Below are 15444 nucleotides of genomic sequence, written 5' to 3'. Positions count from 1 at the left end.
CAGCGAGATTTGTATCTGCTATAGAAGTAACTAACAGTCGAACTCTTACAGCGAGATTTGTATCTGGTATAGAAGTAACTAACAGTCAAACTCTTACAGCGAGATTTGTATCTGCTATAGAAGTAATTAACAGTCAAACTCTTACAGTGAGATTTGTAACTGCTATGATGAAACTGATATCAGCCACACAAAATGTTTCCATAATGACAAGTTCTTAACAAAATTGTTAACTGAATTAACACTAGAACTTTACACAAATTAACTGGTCTCAAAAATACTTTTTGCCAAGACAAACTTCTAAGAGCAGAGGGTATAAGAACTCAACTAAAGCTGAATCAGTTTGCCACTCTTCTTCTCCAGATGTGTTTCAAATAAATCTTAGCTGTTCATCACCCAGATCAACTGATGAGTTCTATTTGTAGTGAAACACAAACCTATACAATAAGCTATCTGTGCTCTGCTCACCACAGATATAAAAATCTAATTTTTTATCATTTTAAGCCCATAATTTGGGAGACAAATTATACACATGAAATACTGCTTTACATTTCTCTGACTTGAAATCAATAATAGCAATATGATAAAAAAAAAAGGTGACTTTTACCATAACTATTAAATCTATCAGCATACATGTATTCTTCAGCAAAATAATGTTTAGCCAGTAACATTTTCTTGGAAACGAATCAGATGCCTGTTAATAGCTACATTATGATGTCCTTCATTTTCACTATTTTCTACAAATATAAGCATCTTCTTGCTCTAACAGTGACTGAAGAGTAAATATAAATCTTCAAGCAGTGAATTTTACAGCTAGCATGCTTTGTTTATGAATTTCACACAAAGCTACTTGAGGGCTATTTGTGCTAGCCATCCCTAATTTAGCAATATAAGACTAGAAGAAAGGCAGATAGCCATCACCACCCACTGCCAAATGTTGGGCTACTCTTTTACCAACAAATAGTGGGATTGACCATCACATTATAATGCCCCCATGGCTGAAAGGGCGAGCATGTTTGGGGTGACTGGGATTCAAACCCATGACCCTCAGATTATGAGTCGAGCACCTTGATCACCTGGCCATGCTGGGCACAAAACAGCTTTTGTTTTTATTCTAAGATTCCAACAAAGCACCTACCTTAACAAATCAGTTATTTAGATTTCATAACTTAAAAACAACTACACTCACTTTAAAACCACTAGGAGTTGTGATAATTCCATTCAGTTTCTTCAATCCATTAGCCTGCTCAACTTCATTTACATAGAACACAGCTGCATTTCCAACATAGCTGAACTTTAAGACAAAAAGGGAAAGTATTACACACACATAATTATTACAATCCTTAACGAGGATCAAATTTTCAACAACAAAAAACCTTAACATTCGTATTAAATAATGCGGCATGGAAGTCAATCTATTAATGTAACTTGTAATATCTTCCACGGATACAAATAAAATTTCACCTTCTGTACAGGTCTGGAGAGAAACCTAATCCTACCAATAACTAAGAAAAGCTTACTAAAACAGGTACCAATTTACTGTGCTATAAATTCTTGGAAACTGATCACCTCTTTCCAACTGAACAAAAGCTACTGAAGGTTCAAACATTACAAAATATTTTGGGCAGAACAGCATGAAATTTAAATAATAAATTATGTCCTTTAGTAAATAGTTTTAACAAAATACATTGCAATCTATTAATACTGCATTATTTAAAAGTTTTAATTTAATAAATGTTGAAAATATTATTGTTATAAAATAAGCCTTCTTGTTGACAGAGTATGTATGAAAAGTAGTAAAATGAAATAATATGAAGGTAAAAAAAAAAACTGTTTCAAAAACCAAAAGATTGTATTCTTAAACACTCATTAACAAATATCATGCTGATATAACGTTTACAGTGTCTTTCAGATTATGCTTGGTAATACAACATTGAAACACTGACTTCGTAACAATGATTGCATTAATAGAGAGAAACTGTTAGCACTATCCTACCAATTTGTTTCTTTTTGCACTGAATTTTGTTGAATTCTATCAACTGTATAACATACAGAAAAGAAGTACCTATTTACTGCCAATAACAAATAAGCTTAGCTCTAATAACAATTAAACAAATCAATTTTTCCCAGCCATCAGAAAAGAGCAAAGAAACTGAAAAACCAATATTTCAATTTCAGAACCTAACTCACCATGGAGTATCAATATGGTCTATGATTTCACTCACAAGTTCTTATAATTATAATATTAAAATTTATTATTTTTCTTCTCACTTGCACAGTATCAACTACTTTTATACATTAAATAAATAAAAAATGTATATCTTGATTTTTTCAATTGTGGTTTTGAATACTCTGCACAATCTAGTGTGGTTTTAAGTACTCTGCACAATCTAGTGTGGTTTTAAGTACTCTGCACAATCTAGTGTGGTTTTAAGTACTCTGCACAATCTAGTGTGGTTTTAAGTACTCTTTATAATCTAGTCTAGTTTTCATTTTGGAGAAAATAATTTAAAGTATTTTATCCATTACAAACAAAGCCTGTTTTGCAATGGCAAATCTTTCATGTTTGTTTTGAAAGGTGATTTTTTCTTTTCATTTTATTAAACAATTTTTATTATAACTATCAATCACATAGTAAAAAACGACTCTTCAGACCTCTGAACATAACTGCTTGCAAAAAGATAACATGCATATTTTACAGCAGTTTAACAAATACAGATAATGAAACACGTAGAAAAATAAAACAAATCTATCAGCTTTAAATTCTTTGATAGGCTACATCTTACTTGAAAAGGCACAAAAGGAACATCAGATGATGATGCAAGAGTTCTTAAGATGTATTGTTTTTCCATTTTCTGACCAAATGGAATCTGTAATCCAAAAAGGTTCCAAAAATACAAGATTATGTACTTAAAACTCTTTTCATGAAAATTTTTCTGGCATAAAATTAGTAGAACTTTTAATTATATTAAATATAATATAATTAAAAATTGAAAATACAATTTTGAAATATAAAACTTGCTTTAAGAGAAATGTATATACAACTTACAGATTTTTATACTGTATTTTAAATTTAACTTTACAAGGTAATGCTACATTATTCTTAAAAATTTTAAGCCACACAGTACATTTAAAAATTACAAATTACAGAAACAAAATTATCCAAAAGGAAATTATTTTTGACAGTAACGTTTGAAAAACATTCAAAATAACGATTATAATGCAAGAAGTTTTATATGTGTTACATAAATAAATACATACTAACTCCAATGAGGTAATCACAGGCTTGCAGAACCTTTGCAAATTCCTTAGTGGTTGTACGTTATAAATATTGTAATTCAATGTCACAGTAATAACCTAAATATTGTGCTTAACTTTTGAAAAACTGATATATATCAGTTAATTTAACTTCTTCACGAGAGGCTTGGTCAATTCAGTCAGGTTCATGACTCCAACTTGACCTTTAAAGGTTCCATACTGTAATTTCTTATTTGCTTTTTGTTCCTTCATAAAATTTTGCAAGCTTTCAGTAAACATAATAAATCTCTTTTACAGAAAAACTCAGAATTTATAAAGAAGTATTTTTTACTAAACATTTTTTTGTAGATATATGGAATCAGAATGTTGACTGTTCCAAATACAAAACACTAAGATTAAAAGTACTTTTCTTCATGGGCCCAGCATGGGTAGGTGAGTTAAGGCGTTCAACTCATAACCTGAGGGTTGCAGGTTTGAATCCCTGTCGCACCAAACACGTTCACCCTTTCAGCCATGGTACAGTCAATCCCATTATTTGTTGGTAAAAGAGTAGCCCAAGAGTTCGCAGTGGGTGGTGACGACAAACTGCCTTGCCTCTAGTCTTACACTGCTAAATTAGGGATGGCTAGCTCAGATAACTCTCGTGTAGCTTTGCGCGAAATTCAAACACAAACAAACAAACTTTTCTTCATCTGGAAATTCCCAAATTTTATCTGTGTTATCTCTAAAACCTCCTGAACAAATTTCCAACATATTTTTAAAATAAAACTATGTTTCATCTAATGTTTACTCTAACCTAACTCTATACAGGGTTGGTTAATCTGACAAATTTCATAACCAACATATAAAAAACAAACAAATACATCAATTTAGAAAACAAGATAAACAAATCTAGTTTTCTGTCAAAAGTCCTTCTGGAAAGAAACAAAAAGGAAATTTCTACATTAATGGTACTATTGCACCTAATAACATAATAATAATAATATATTGAAATGTCCTATAACACTCAATGTTTCTGGCTTTCTAACTATGCGACAAGTGCTGATAAAAGTTCTGTTAAACTCTTTAATACGTTTTCTTTGAGAATATTGTTTGAACTGGAAACAAAATAGACCATTCTCTGAATATAAAACATGTTATACATTAAAACTTTGGCTTTTCTATTGGTTGTAAATAGTATAATATTAAACTTCAGAAAGAATTATTGTCAATTTGTGGAAGAGAGAATGTGACAGGTGGGTGTGATAAGAGGGGTACGATTTTCTAGTTTATGGTATCTAACCAAATATCATAGAAGGCTAAAAAAATTGTGCTTTGACTGAGTAATAACAATATTATATAAATATTTTACAATAAATTTCATACTTCAGAGGGATTAAATAATATTGTTTGCACACAATTAGAACCAAATAATCTTAATTTTCTTATGGACGAACAGATCAACTACATTTAATTCAAGGAAAAATATTATGTTTAATTATAGCTACAAGTAAACAAATGGTTTTCTTAGATGTCTTCACTTGTCAAAAAAAAAAAAAAAATTGACAAAACGTTTCTCCACAGATAACACACTATTACAACTAGAACCCTTATATATACTTGACAAAATATTATAAAATTTAGAAGATTTAAAAGCCTACCTTTATTTTAAACCAAGAACTTTCTGAGCTCTGAATATCACTAATTGGTAATGCTCTCCTGTAACTGGATGCTAAGAACAGAAGTGATTATATCTTTTAGTATTAGAATAAAAACTCTTTTGTATTCAAAAAAGCCAAAGAAGCTGAAGTCTTTAGAACTTATTTTCATGCTATTATATTTGTGTTTTTGAAATAATAACTAATAGAGCCATGTGGTAGTTTTTGATTGTTATTAAAATACTATAAAAAAATAAAAAGGTGAAATAACAAGGAGCTCCAACAGTAATTAGTAAGATTTCAGTATTGACAGTTTTACTGTTTGGTGTGATTCACACACACATACACACATTTACATCAAACCCCTTAATCACTAGCAACTTGGTGCATAAATATTTTATAAACACGTAGTCAAAAGGTTGAAGCAGTCTAAACTCCATCAACAAATCAAATTAATCTACAGTTTTGTTTCTGTAAGACTTTTATAGTATTGGAGATTGGGGTTCAAAATGTACTGAATGAACAAGAGACTTGGAAGAAATTGTCATATGCAAACCAGTTATATTTTTACTTTCGAAAAAGCACAGGCAACTACAATCAGTCTAATGAGACTGTCTTGTTCAAACCTCAGATATAAAACTATAATTAATTAATTTGTCTTATATTTAAGTAAAGTTTTAAAAAGTATCATTTAAGTTGTTTTTGTCCTTTTAAAAAGAGAAATGATTGCTAATGAAAATTAGATCAATTTTACAAGAAAGTAAAAACAAACCTCAAGAACAAAATGTCATTGGTAGTTTACAACTTTTAATTGTACTTTCACTCATTCCCCTCATCAGAAAGGAAAAGAAAGAAAACATTATACGAGAGAGTTGTGTGTTAAAAGTACTCGTACATGTATAGTTTGTTCATTACACAGAGCTATTCACTTAAGTCAACATCCCAGTTTTGTCTCCTGTATTATGAAATTGCACTCTATAATTCTCTTTACAATAGCAAATAATGTATCATTGTCTTAACACCAACTTCAATGAACAAGGGTCGAAGTCAACAGATAATCGTGATGAGGAGAAACCCACTTGAAGTAAAAATGTATTTCAGGACCGTTGGTACAGGTATTAACACTTTTACTAATAAAGCTGTGAACAACATTTCAACCTTCTTAGGTCATCTTCAGGTTAATACCCATACCAGCCATCCTGAGATACAAGTCAACAGAAACTTCTGGTCTCAACAGTCATTTTTGTTTTTTCATCAACATGTTGGAGCACTTCTGAAGGCAACTTCAAACTATAAACAGTTGAAATGTTTGAACCATATGCTTCATTATTGTACAAATTCCCTACAAAACACCATATAACACACCAAGTTTAGATATGTGTTTTAATTTTGAATGAGTATCTTCACCAATTTTAGAAAACATTTAGTTGAGGTTTCAAATCATTTTTACCTAAAACAAAATCAATTTCTTCCATTAAATATTTTTAATACAGATTTCTCTGTAAATATATTTAGTCTGAATCAAACTGGGTCTATAACACAGGGAAAAGTGCCTTAAAATACTACTCAAAGTGGTCAGTGAGCACAATAAAGAGCCTCAATCTGACAATGAGATAAGTGAAACATCAGTTGGAAGAACAGTGCACAAGTATTATAAACAAAATAAAAACTTCTATCACAGAGTTGGTTAAATAATGAATATTTTTGCAATTTTAGAAGGGAAAACCTTGGAAGAAGAAGTAGGGAAACATTTATTTTGTTACTTGTAACTCGTTACCATTCTGAAACAGCAACGTTGACAAGTTATATGTGGACTCACCATAAACAGATAGAACTGTACACAGGTATTACAAAAATAAAAATAATACAATAGAAACATTTATGAAGTACAATAGGTTGAACTACTTAAGACGATACTTTTAATATAAAAGTACAAAACACTTACAAGAACTTCCACCTTTTCCCCTGTTTTTCTTTCTTGAATCTTTATGTTTCTTGAAATTAGAACCCATTTGATAAGGCTTGCTATAAAATTACAGAAGCCAAATGAGGTAATGTTGTTGTTTTTTCAATTTATTACAATAAAAACAAGTATTCATATTTTCTATACATTTCACTTGAATTTTTCAGATCAAAATAACAAAAGAAAAATAAAGTTCACTATGCACAAAATATAACCGCTGAAAAAGGAGATATTATGGAATACTGTTGTGGTTATTTTCCAATTATTGTTTAATTTATTTCATGAATCATACTTCTCAGTTTAATGTCTTCAGTGACTTATGATAACCTAAACTTGGGAAAAAAAAGACCTCAGTTTTACAATACAGACTTTAGCAAGACTTACAATATACTAAAACATGGGAAAATGTACTCAAGTTTACAATGGTGGTGTTAGTGTGAATTGCAATACAAGTCATAAATTCATGCTAAAAAAACACTGGTATTATTAAGTCACTAACAATGAAAATTAATTTTTTTTTAAATAGACAATCGACCAGGATAGGATAATAATCACGTTCAATTAAGGATAAACAACTGAAACTGATATACATTAAGAGTAATAATGTAATGTGGCAACTAATGACAGAAGGCACTAGAAGAGGGAATTGTGCTACTAAATGTCTACATGTCAACATTTCTTGCACTATTCACATTATGCTGCTGACTGAAAATTACAGGTTAGTTTTCTAAGTAACAGAACAAGAAAAACCTTGTTACCCCAAGATACGAGAATAACAAGAACCTTACACGAACACAAAATTTATTTTTATTCATTATTCACTATTTCAAGGTGAAACACTGAGCTCTAACAAAAACTTCTCTGTAGAATATGTAGAACAAGTTCTTTTAAATATACACATGAATCTAAAGATTAGATTAATAAATATCTTTGACTTTAAAATTCTCATGAAATAATATTAAAATGAACTCAGAGCAATACATGTTTTGTTGAACTGAATATCCTGTTAAACTGAATGTTTAAATATAAACATGTTAGTATTGTTAATCTTTGAGAGTAACATTTATACTGTAATTGTTTATGATGTCATAATAATAGCTTGAAATCCTAACTCTTCTCCCCAGAAAAAGGTTAGAATCTATGGTAATTATGTAATGGATTCATAGATAAGTGTCATGAAATAATAATGCATATTGTTAATTACAATACTAATAAAATATCATATAAACTCTCCTTCAACAGTTTCCATCTTCAGTACACTGATCGTACAAGCATAACTTTACAATTAAGACTACATGTCTGCATGGTTCTCCCTCATCATTTAAATTTATTACCTTGTTTGTTATTGGAAAAACAAGTATACAACAACAACTTTTAAAGTATTGCATGATAGATTGTTTAGGCAGAGCATTCATGATAAAACTTTGTAGAATGGATGGCAACTGCCTGTTGTAGAGACACAAGTGTAGAGAACATTTTGAAAGTCTTCCACTGACCTGAAGACGAAAAGCAAAAGATTTTCAAAGCATTATCCTCTACACTTGTGTCTCCACAACAGGAAGTTACCATCCATTCTACAAGGCTTCAACTATTAAAGCAAGTTGGTATATAATTATATTTGTCTGAAAGTACCTGTAAAGTATTAGTAAATATTTCACAACCATTCTATACACTCTAACCAATATCATTTAACCCTCGATATCAGAGATTACAAACACATCCATACCTCCACCATCACAATCAGCTTTCCTATTGTGTGAACCACGTTCAACACCACAACCTACAATAAAAAGTTTACAACCATACCATATTCTGTGAAGTATACACTCAAAACCATTCATCCCTCAATCCCCGAGATTACAACCATATCTATAACTTATTCATCATAATCAACTCTGCTGTTGTGTGAATCACCTTTGTCATTATAGCCTATAATAAAATGCTTACCATCAAACCATCTACTCTATAGTATAATAGATTATCACTCACAATCGCTCATCTTTTGATCTTTTCGGGACTCCAACCATTTCTATATCTCCATCATAATCAACCCTCCTATTGTATGAACCACCTTCATCACCATAGCCTATCGTAAAAACAAAATATAAGTTTAAAAAATTCAACAGGTTTATGACGCTCCATTAAGTAAGAACACACTCTATAAACACTTTCACATATATCTTGGGATTTAATGAATTATACACTCATGTTATTATATAATTAAATAAAACCAAAAGAATAAAAACAAAATAATTGTTAATAATACTTTTGTTACACAAAATTATATTTGTCAACATAAAATTTGCAAATCATATTTGGTTTGATAAACTGATACCAATTCACTTATGTCAATTACGTCTGTCAAAGTAAAACTTGCAAGCCAAATTTAGTCAGATAAACCAATACTGATACACCCATATTAATTATTTCTGTCAATGTAAAACTTGCAATTTAAATTTGGTTAGGTAAACTTATACCAATACACTTACGTTAATTACGTCTGTCAACCTAAACCTTGCATACCAGATTTGGTCTGATAAACTGACACCAATAAATGTATGTCAATTCTTATCAATCAGTAAAGGTGTAATATTGGAAAGATAATAATTTGAATCATGTCCCTTCTTAATGGACAAAATCTGACTGCCAGTGAGAAAAACATAACAGTATTTCAATCATAATAGATATTGTAATACTACACAAACTAATAAAAGGACTCAACATTTTTAGCAGTTTTTCAAATCTAGCATAACCATTTCATTGAAACCTAATGTTACTCCAGAACAGTACAATATAATACATTAACAACAACAATCCATGGAATTTGCCTACTACCAAAAAGTAGTGTTTAATCTGTACATGGAAAAGTGAAAAATATTCAGCAATTTCATTTGTAAAAATAAAAACATTTATTTTTAAGAGTAAAAATTTGCCTTTCTCTTTCAAAATTTATAACAATTTTTTCTTTCATTGTAGAGTTTCAAACAAGATTTGTTCCACGTATTCTAATAACAGTGAAACATGATAAATGCCTCAAGTAAATATTCATAACTGTGATAAGCTAAAGTTATGAAAAGTAGAATAGTACAACAATTAACTTAGGTTGCAAAGTATAAACACACTAACAAATACCTACGAATAAACAAAACAAAGATGAATGTGACACTGATAAAATACTCTTACAATGTAGTTTCCATACATAAGAGTTATTATAAAAAGTTATAAATATTGCACTTTAACATGAGAAAGCCACAACCAACACAGTTTTTTTTCTCTACTGGAGAATAACTAGAAGTTGCTTTGCCTTTTGAAGGAAAAAGCTTATGCAGCATCTATAATCAGAAATTAACATCTAAAAAACAAGTGATTCCTTGTTAGTATTAATATTTTAATATAACAGTGTAAATATAATATGAAGAGTTACCTCCTTCACTGCCCAGTAAAATTCAAAAACTCATCCACTGCCAGATTTATCTTTAAATACAAGAAAAAACAAAAATGGTATATGTTTTAATATTTTAATAGTTTGTTTTTTGAATTTCATGCAAAGCTGCACATGGGCTACCTGCACTAGCCATCACTAATTTAGCAGTGTAATACTAGAGGGAAGGCAGCTAGTCATCACCATTCACTTCCAACTCTTTGGCTACTCTTTTACCAACAAATAGTGGGATTAACATCACATTATAATGCCCCCACAGCTGAAAGAGCGAGCATGTTTGGTGTGACGGGGAATTTTAATAGTTATCTAAATCTTGTAAACTTTAGGAAGTTTGAAAGAGGAAACTTGTTCTTCACAGTAGCAAAAAACTAAGAAAAAATCCAAATTTTCATACAGTAACAATCACACTTTTCAAGTGTAAAACATGTTACATAATGTCCAAAATATGTGTCCACCACAGTTCTCAAGTTAATTAATGACAGATATAGTTAAAATACATGCACACAAATATGAACACAATGTTTAGAAAATTAATTGTGTAAAAAATCTCAATCAAAACTAATACAAATTGGCAATTAAAATATTTTTTGTTTGCATATTTAAGTTGATACAGTTTTAAAAAATACAGTCCAATTAAAGTGAAAGATTTCCAACACACATAAACCAAAATTATGGCACTACTGATTTTTACACACTGCTTATAGCAAATATCATATTTCTAAAACCAAATGTTGGTGACCTACGTCTGTTTTGTCTAAAACTTCTTTTGTTGAATTTTCTTCGCCTGTCCACTTCCACTGTCCTGGTGTCTCTATCATCATGTTCTGAACAAAGAGTGCATGTAATGAGTAAAGAGTAAGAAAACTTAAAACAAATTTCCATTTTTGGTTTACTTCCAAAATAAATATACCTGGTAGTGTTGTGAAAATTTCTAGATGGAAAATATACTAGCCTAATTGGTTTGTTGATTGTTTTGGTGCTTTATGGTACAAAGCAGGTAGGCTATCTGCACCAAACATCTGGTAAAAGTTAAAATTAAAGTAATTTGAGTAAAATTCATAAAAGGAAATTAAGTTAAAACAAAACAAAGTTTAAAAAAAACATAAAACATAAAACCAATGTTAACATCTAGTCTACAGCAGTAAGAGAAAACTACAGTAAATTGAGTAAAATTTATAAAAAAAAACTACAGCAAAACAAAACAAAGTTAAAAAAAAATCAACATATTAACATAAAACCAATGTTCACATCTAGTCTACAGTGGTGAGAGAAAAACTACAGTAAGACAAGTTGTAAAGGACTTCTGGAACACAATTGTAATTATCATAACTCTCTAGGAAGAACAAGTACAAAAACCACCATCAGTCACCTGAAGTTTGCCTTTCCAGTCGTGGTTCTGAGTAATTTGATGATATGGCCATTTTAAAAAAGTAATAAAAGTTTTGAAAGACTTTTAGCAAAATTTTAATAATAACTCAACAGGATGACTAACGGGTAGTTCAAACAGCAGCGTTAGTCACTTGAAGTTGGCTTTCCAGTCCTGGTTTCGAGTTATTTAATGTTATGGCCAGTTTCTAATTTCAAATCAAACTATATGAACTGTGATTCTTTTTGAAAGGGAATCGCAATCATTAAGGTGTAATGTATAAATTAAAAAACTTAAATGGCATTAAAAAGATTAATGGCCCTTAAAAAACTAAAAACATTACCAAGGTGGACAGTGTCACCATCACCAATAACACTGTCTAACGTTATGGAAAAACCTTGGAACAAAACATGTTTAAAATGGTGCCATCTTTGAGAGTCATAACGACAGCAAGAAAGTAAAATGTGACTTATTGTGGCCTGAGTGTTACAAAGACTACACACTGGTGCATCAGTTCCAGATAAAAGAAAACAATGAGTTAAAAAAACTGTGACCAATGCATAATCTAGTTATAACTTCCTCTTTCTGATCCTTATGGAAGCAAGTCGGTCAAAGTCCAATACAGGGATTTATTTGGAAAAGCTTGTTTTAACATTGCTCACTCCAAGTCAACTGCCAGCTGGCACGGAGCCAAGCCTTAAATACAGGACCATAGTCCATGTATGGAACAAGCACAGTTGTGATAGTGCCAGAGCAGATAAATTTAGCTGTGGTGTCGGCGAGCTAGTTCCTGCGAATACCAACGTGGCCTGGCATCCAGAAAAACTGGACAGAAGTAGATTTTAAAGAGAAGTGGGCCAGTTGGTTTTGAATATCAGCGAGAACAGGGTGTGAACTAACGTAAAGCAATTCCAGGGTCAGAAAAGAACTGCGCGAGCCAGTATAAATAGTGCAGTTTGAGCACTGCTTAGCTTCAATGTGATCCAGGGCAAGAGAAATGGCATACAGTTCAACAGTGAACACAGAACCTGTAGAGAGGATTCTGTTTGCAAACACAGAACCACAGCAAACCATGGCAGAGCCTAATTTCGAATCATCTGTATAAGTAGGAATGGAAGGATGGTTTGAAAGACGTACAGCAAATAACAGACAGTATTTCCAATCAGGAGTGTCTGCTTTTCTCAAATGACTTAAAGATAGGTCACATTTGGAAACTGTAAGAAGCCATGGTGGAACAGGCCAACCAGCAGGTACAGCAATGTTATCCAAGGACACACCTAATTTATCCAACTGTGCCTGGATACAAAGGTCAAAAGGAGCAATAGCAGATTGTCTGTTCTGAAAAAGTATGGCCTACTGAGGAAGGAAAGCACAACACCAGGTGGGATGCTTTGGTAAGAAACAAAGAGTCGAAGCACACAGTAACGACAGTTGCAAACGGCAGAGATGCAAAGAAGATTCACGAGACTCTATGTATAAGCTCTGAACTGGAAAAGTGCGGAAAGCCCCAGTGCAGAGCCAAAGTCCTTGAAGAGGAGTGGAGTCCAGCATCTTTAAGGTAAATGTTCCAGCAGAGCCATAGACCAGTGATCCGTGGTAGAATTTTGATCAAATAAGAACATGATATATCTTTAGCATCATACATCGATCCTCTCCACAAGTGGTGGAAGAGAGGGCACGGAAGATGTTCAGCGTTCTTGTATATTTGACCCATAGCTGCTTGATGTATGGTATAAAGGTCAGCTTACAGTCAAAGATAAGCCCCTAGAACTTTGTCTTCGGGACCATAGGCAGTATAACTTCATCAATACAAAGTTCAGGACCAGGGTGAATACCCTGTTGGCTGCAAAAATGCATGTAAATGGTTTTAGTGAGAGAGAAGTTAAAGCCATTTGCTGTGGTCCACTTCAGTAAATGATTGAGGGCAGTCTGTAGCTGCCACTCAATATACCTTAAGTTCAACGACTGACATGAGATGTTGAAAGTTGTTGACATAGAGCCCGTTTGCAACAGTGAGAGAGAGTTGTTCAGTGATGGCATTAATCTTCATACTGAAAAGTGTGACACTCAAACAACAGCCCTGAGGCAAGATTGAGAGGGTGACAGAATTATGTTGCCCACTGAACTTTTGAATCTTGTCCCATATGACTTTGGAACTGGTGGTAGAAGATATGCTGGTTGTGAACTTAATCCAAGATTCCTTCAGGCTTTGATGTCTTACCAACCCAGCATGTGCACAGGCCTGCTGGAAAGCGATGCAGTTTGAGAGTATGGGATATTCGAGAATACGGGGGCCAAATCAGTCATTGTGCCAGCGTTAGCAATCATCGTTGTAACTATGCTTGGAATGCATGCCACCAAAAATGTTAAGCAAGTTCCACTGTCCAATGACACAATTTCTCACAGAATTGTAGACTTGTTGTCAGATTTGAAGGATCAAGATTGCGAACACTTTGAAGCACCTGAAGATGAATTGTCTTTGCTATGGTCTCTTCAAGTTGATGAATATACTGATGTTAGTGGAAAAGCTCAAGTTCTGGCTTTTTTTCGATTCATAAAAGATGGAAAAAATCGTAAAGGAATACTTATTTTGCAAATATTTAAAATGTACAGCAAAAGGCCAAGACATTTTCAAGTTAGTGAATGAAAACCAGGGATCGAAATTTTCTATTTAAAGCCAGACATGTCTGTTAAAAAATCAAGTTTGACTGGCACTTTCCCATCTCTCACCAGACATCATGACCAGTGGTCATATTCCTAACATATCGGACACGAATACATTGTCACTCAAAAATAAGCGAGGCAAAAACTGTGTATGCACAGCCTAAAGATTTTGCTTAAAAATATATTCTATGATGAATGGAAAATAACTTGCAAAATTTAAAATTTAATTTAAGACAAAAAATGAAACAAATTTAAAAAAACTGTTGTGAACGATCACAAAATACGCTTTTTAGGTTGCCTTATCCATGCCATCCCGGATAGTCACCTGACTGCCAAACATTGATGACTATCTGTCCATGGCGTCTGATAGTAAAAGAACGGGAAAGTCTCACGATCTATTTCAGTTTGGCTTCACGAGCAAGACTAATAAATCAGAAGACAATACTATGGAACCCCAAGTGAAAAAACCCAAGCCCAAGTGTTAAAGCAAAAACTGTTACTGCTAGTACTGGCACTAAGCCTACTCATCGTTTCCAGGATGAATGGAATAGAGGCCGACCATGGCTGGATTATAATAAGGCGACCTGACTGATGTTTTGCTCAATTTGTCAGAAATATGACCAAAGTAGTGGAAGGCAGAAGAACATTTTCATAACAGGATCTTCCAACTTGAGAGCAAGTGCTGTTAAGAAGCATGAAAACAGTCTAAGTTGTCAAGCTAAGACAGCAAAAAAAACAAAAAAAAAACAAACCAGATTTAACTCCCATGATGAAAGAATTGAGCAAACTTAACCAGACTGAGAAAGTTAATTTGCTTGTGCTGTTCAGGACTGCCCTTTACATGGCACTGAATGCCAAACCATTCAGCAATTTTCAAGAGCTTCTGTTGCTGCAGGAGCACAACTTTGGTATGAACTTAACAGAACATTATGCCAATGACAAACAAGCAGTTATCTTTACGAAGTATATTGAAGAAACAATTAGAATTAATGTCAGATCTCATCTGCACACCTCATTATTCTTTGGCATTATGACTGACAGCTCAACAGACACTGCCAACATTGAGCAGGAGATAGTCTATGTAAGATACTTGGACAGTGACTGTCACCTGGTAACC

The 15444-nt window shown here is 32.4% G+C and overlaps 1 protein-coding gene across 1 annotated transcript in view; it reads right to left on the bottom strand.

Moving 5' to 3' along the window:
• Nucleotides 1-15444, bottom strand: part of LOC143231155 (nuclear RNA export factor 1-like) — a 70736-nt gene that overhangs the window by 45151 nt on the left and 10141 nt on the right. The window contains exons 2-7 of the mRNA XM_076465811.1: nt 11041-11121; nt 8845-8941; nt 6838-6917; nt 4896-4966; nt 2784-2867; nt 1187-1291 (exon numbers count right to left, since the gene is read on the bottom strand). Coding sequence (XP_076321926.1) covers nt 1187-1291; nt 2784-2867; nt 4896-4966; nt 6838-6917; nt 8845-8941; nt 11041-11121 — 518 coding nt within the window. The remainder of the gene's footprint in view (nt 1-1186; nt 1292-2783; nt 2868-4895; nt 4967-6837; nt 6918-8844; nt 8942-11040; nt 11122-15444) is intronic.

The sequence above is a fragment of the Tachypleus tridentatus genome, chromosome 10, assembly GCF_004210375.1.
Source record: "Tachypleus tridentatus isolate NWPU-2018 chromosome 10, ASM421037v1, whole genome shotgun sequence".
Classification (NCBI taxonomy): domain Eukaryota; kingdom Metazoa; phylum Arthropoda; class Merostomata; order Xiphosura; family Limulidae; genus Tachypleus; species Tachypleus tridentatus.
Note: the sequence above shows the minus strand (reverse complement) of the source record. Positions and strands in the feature narration are given on the sequence as shown.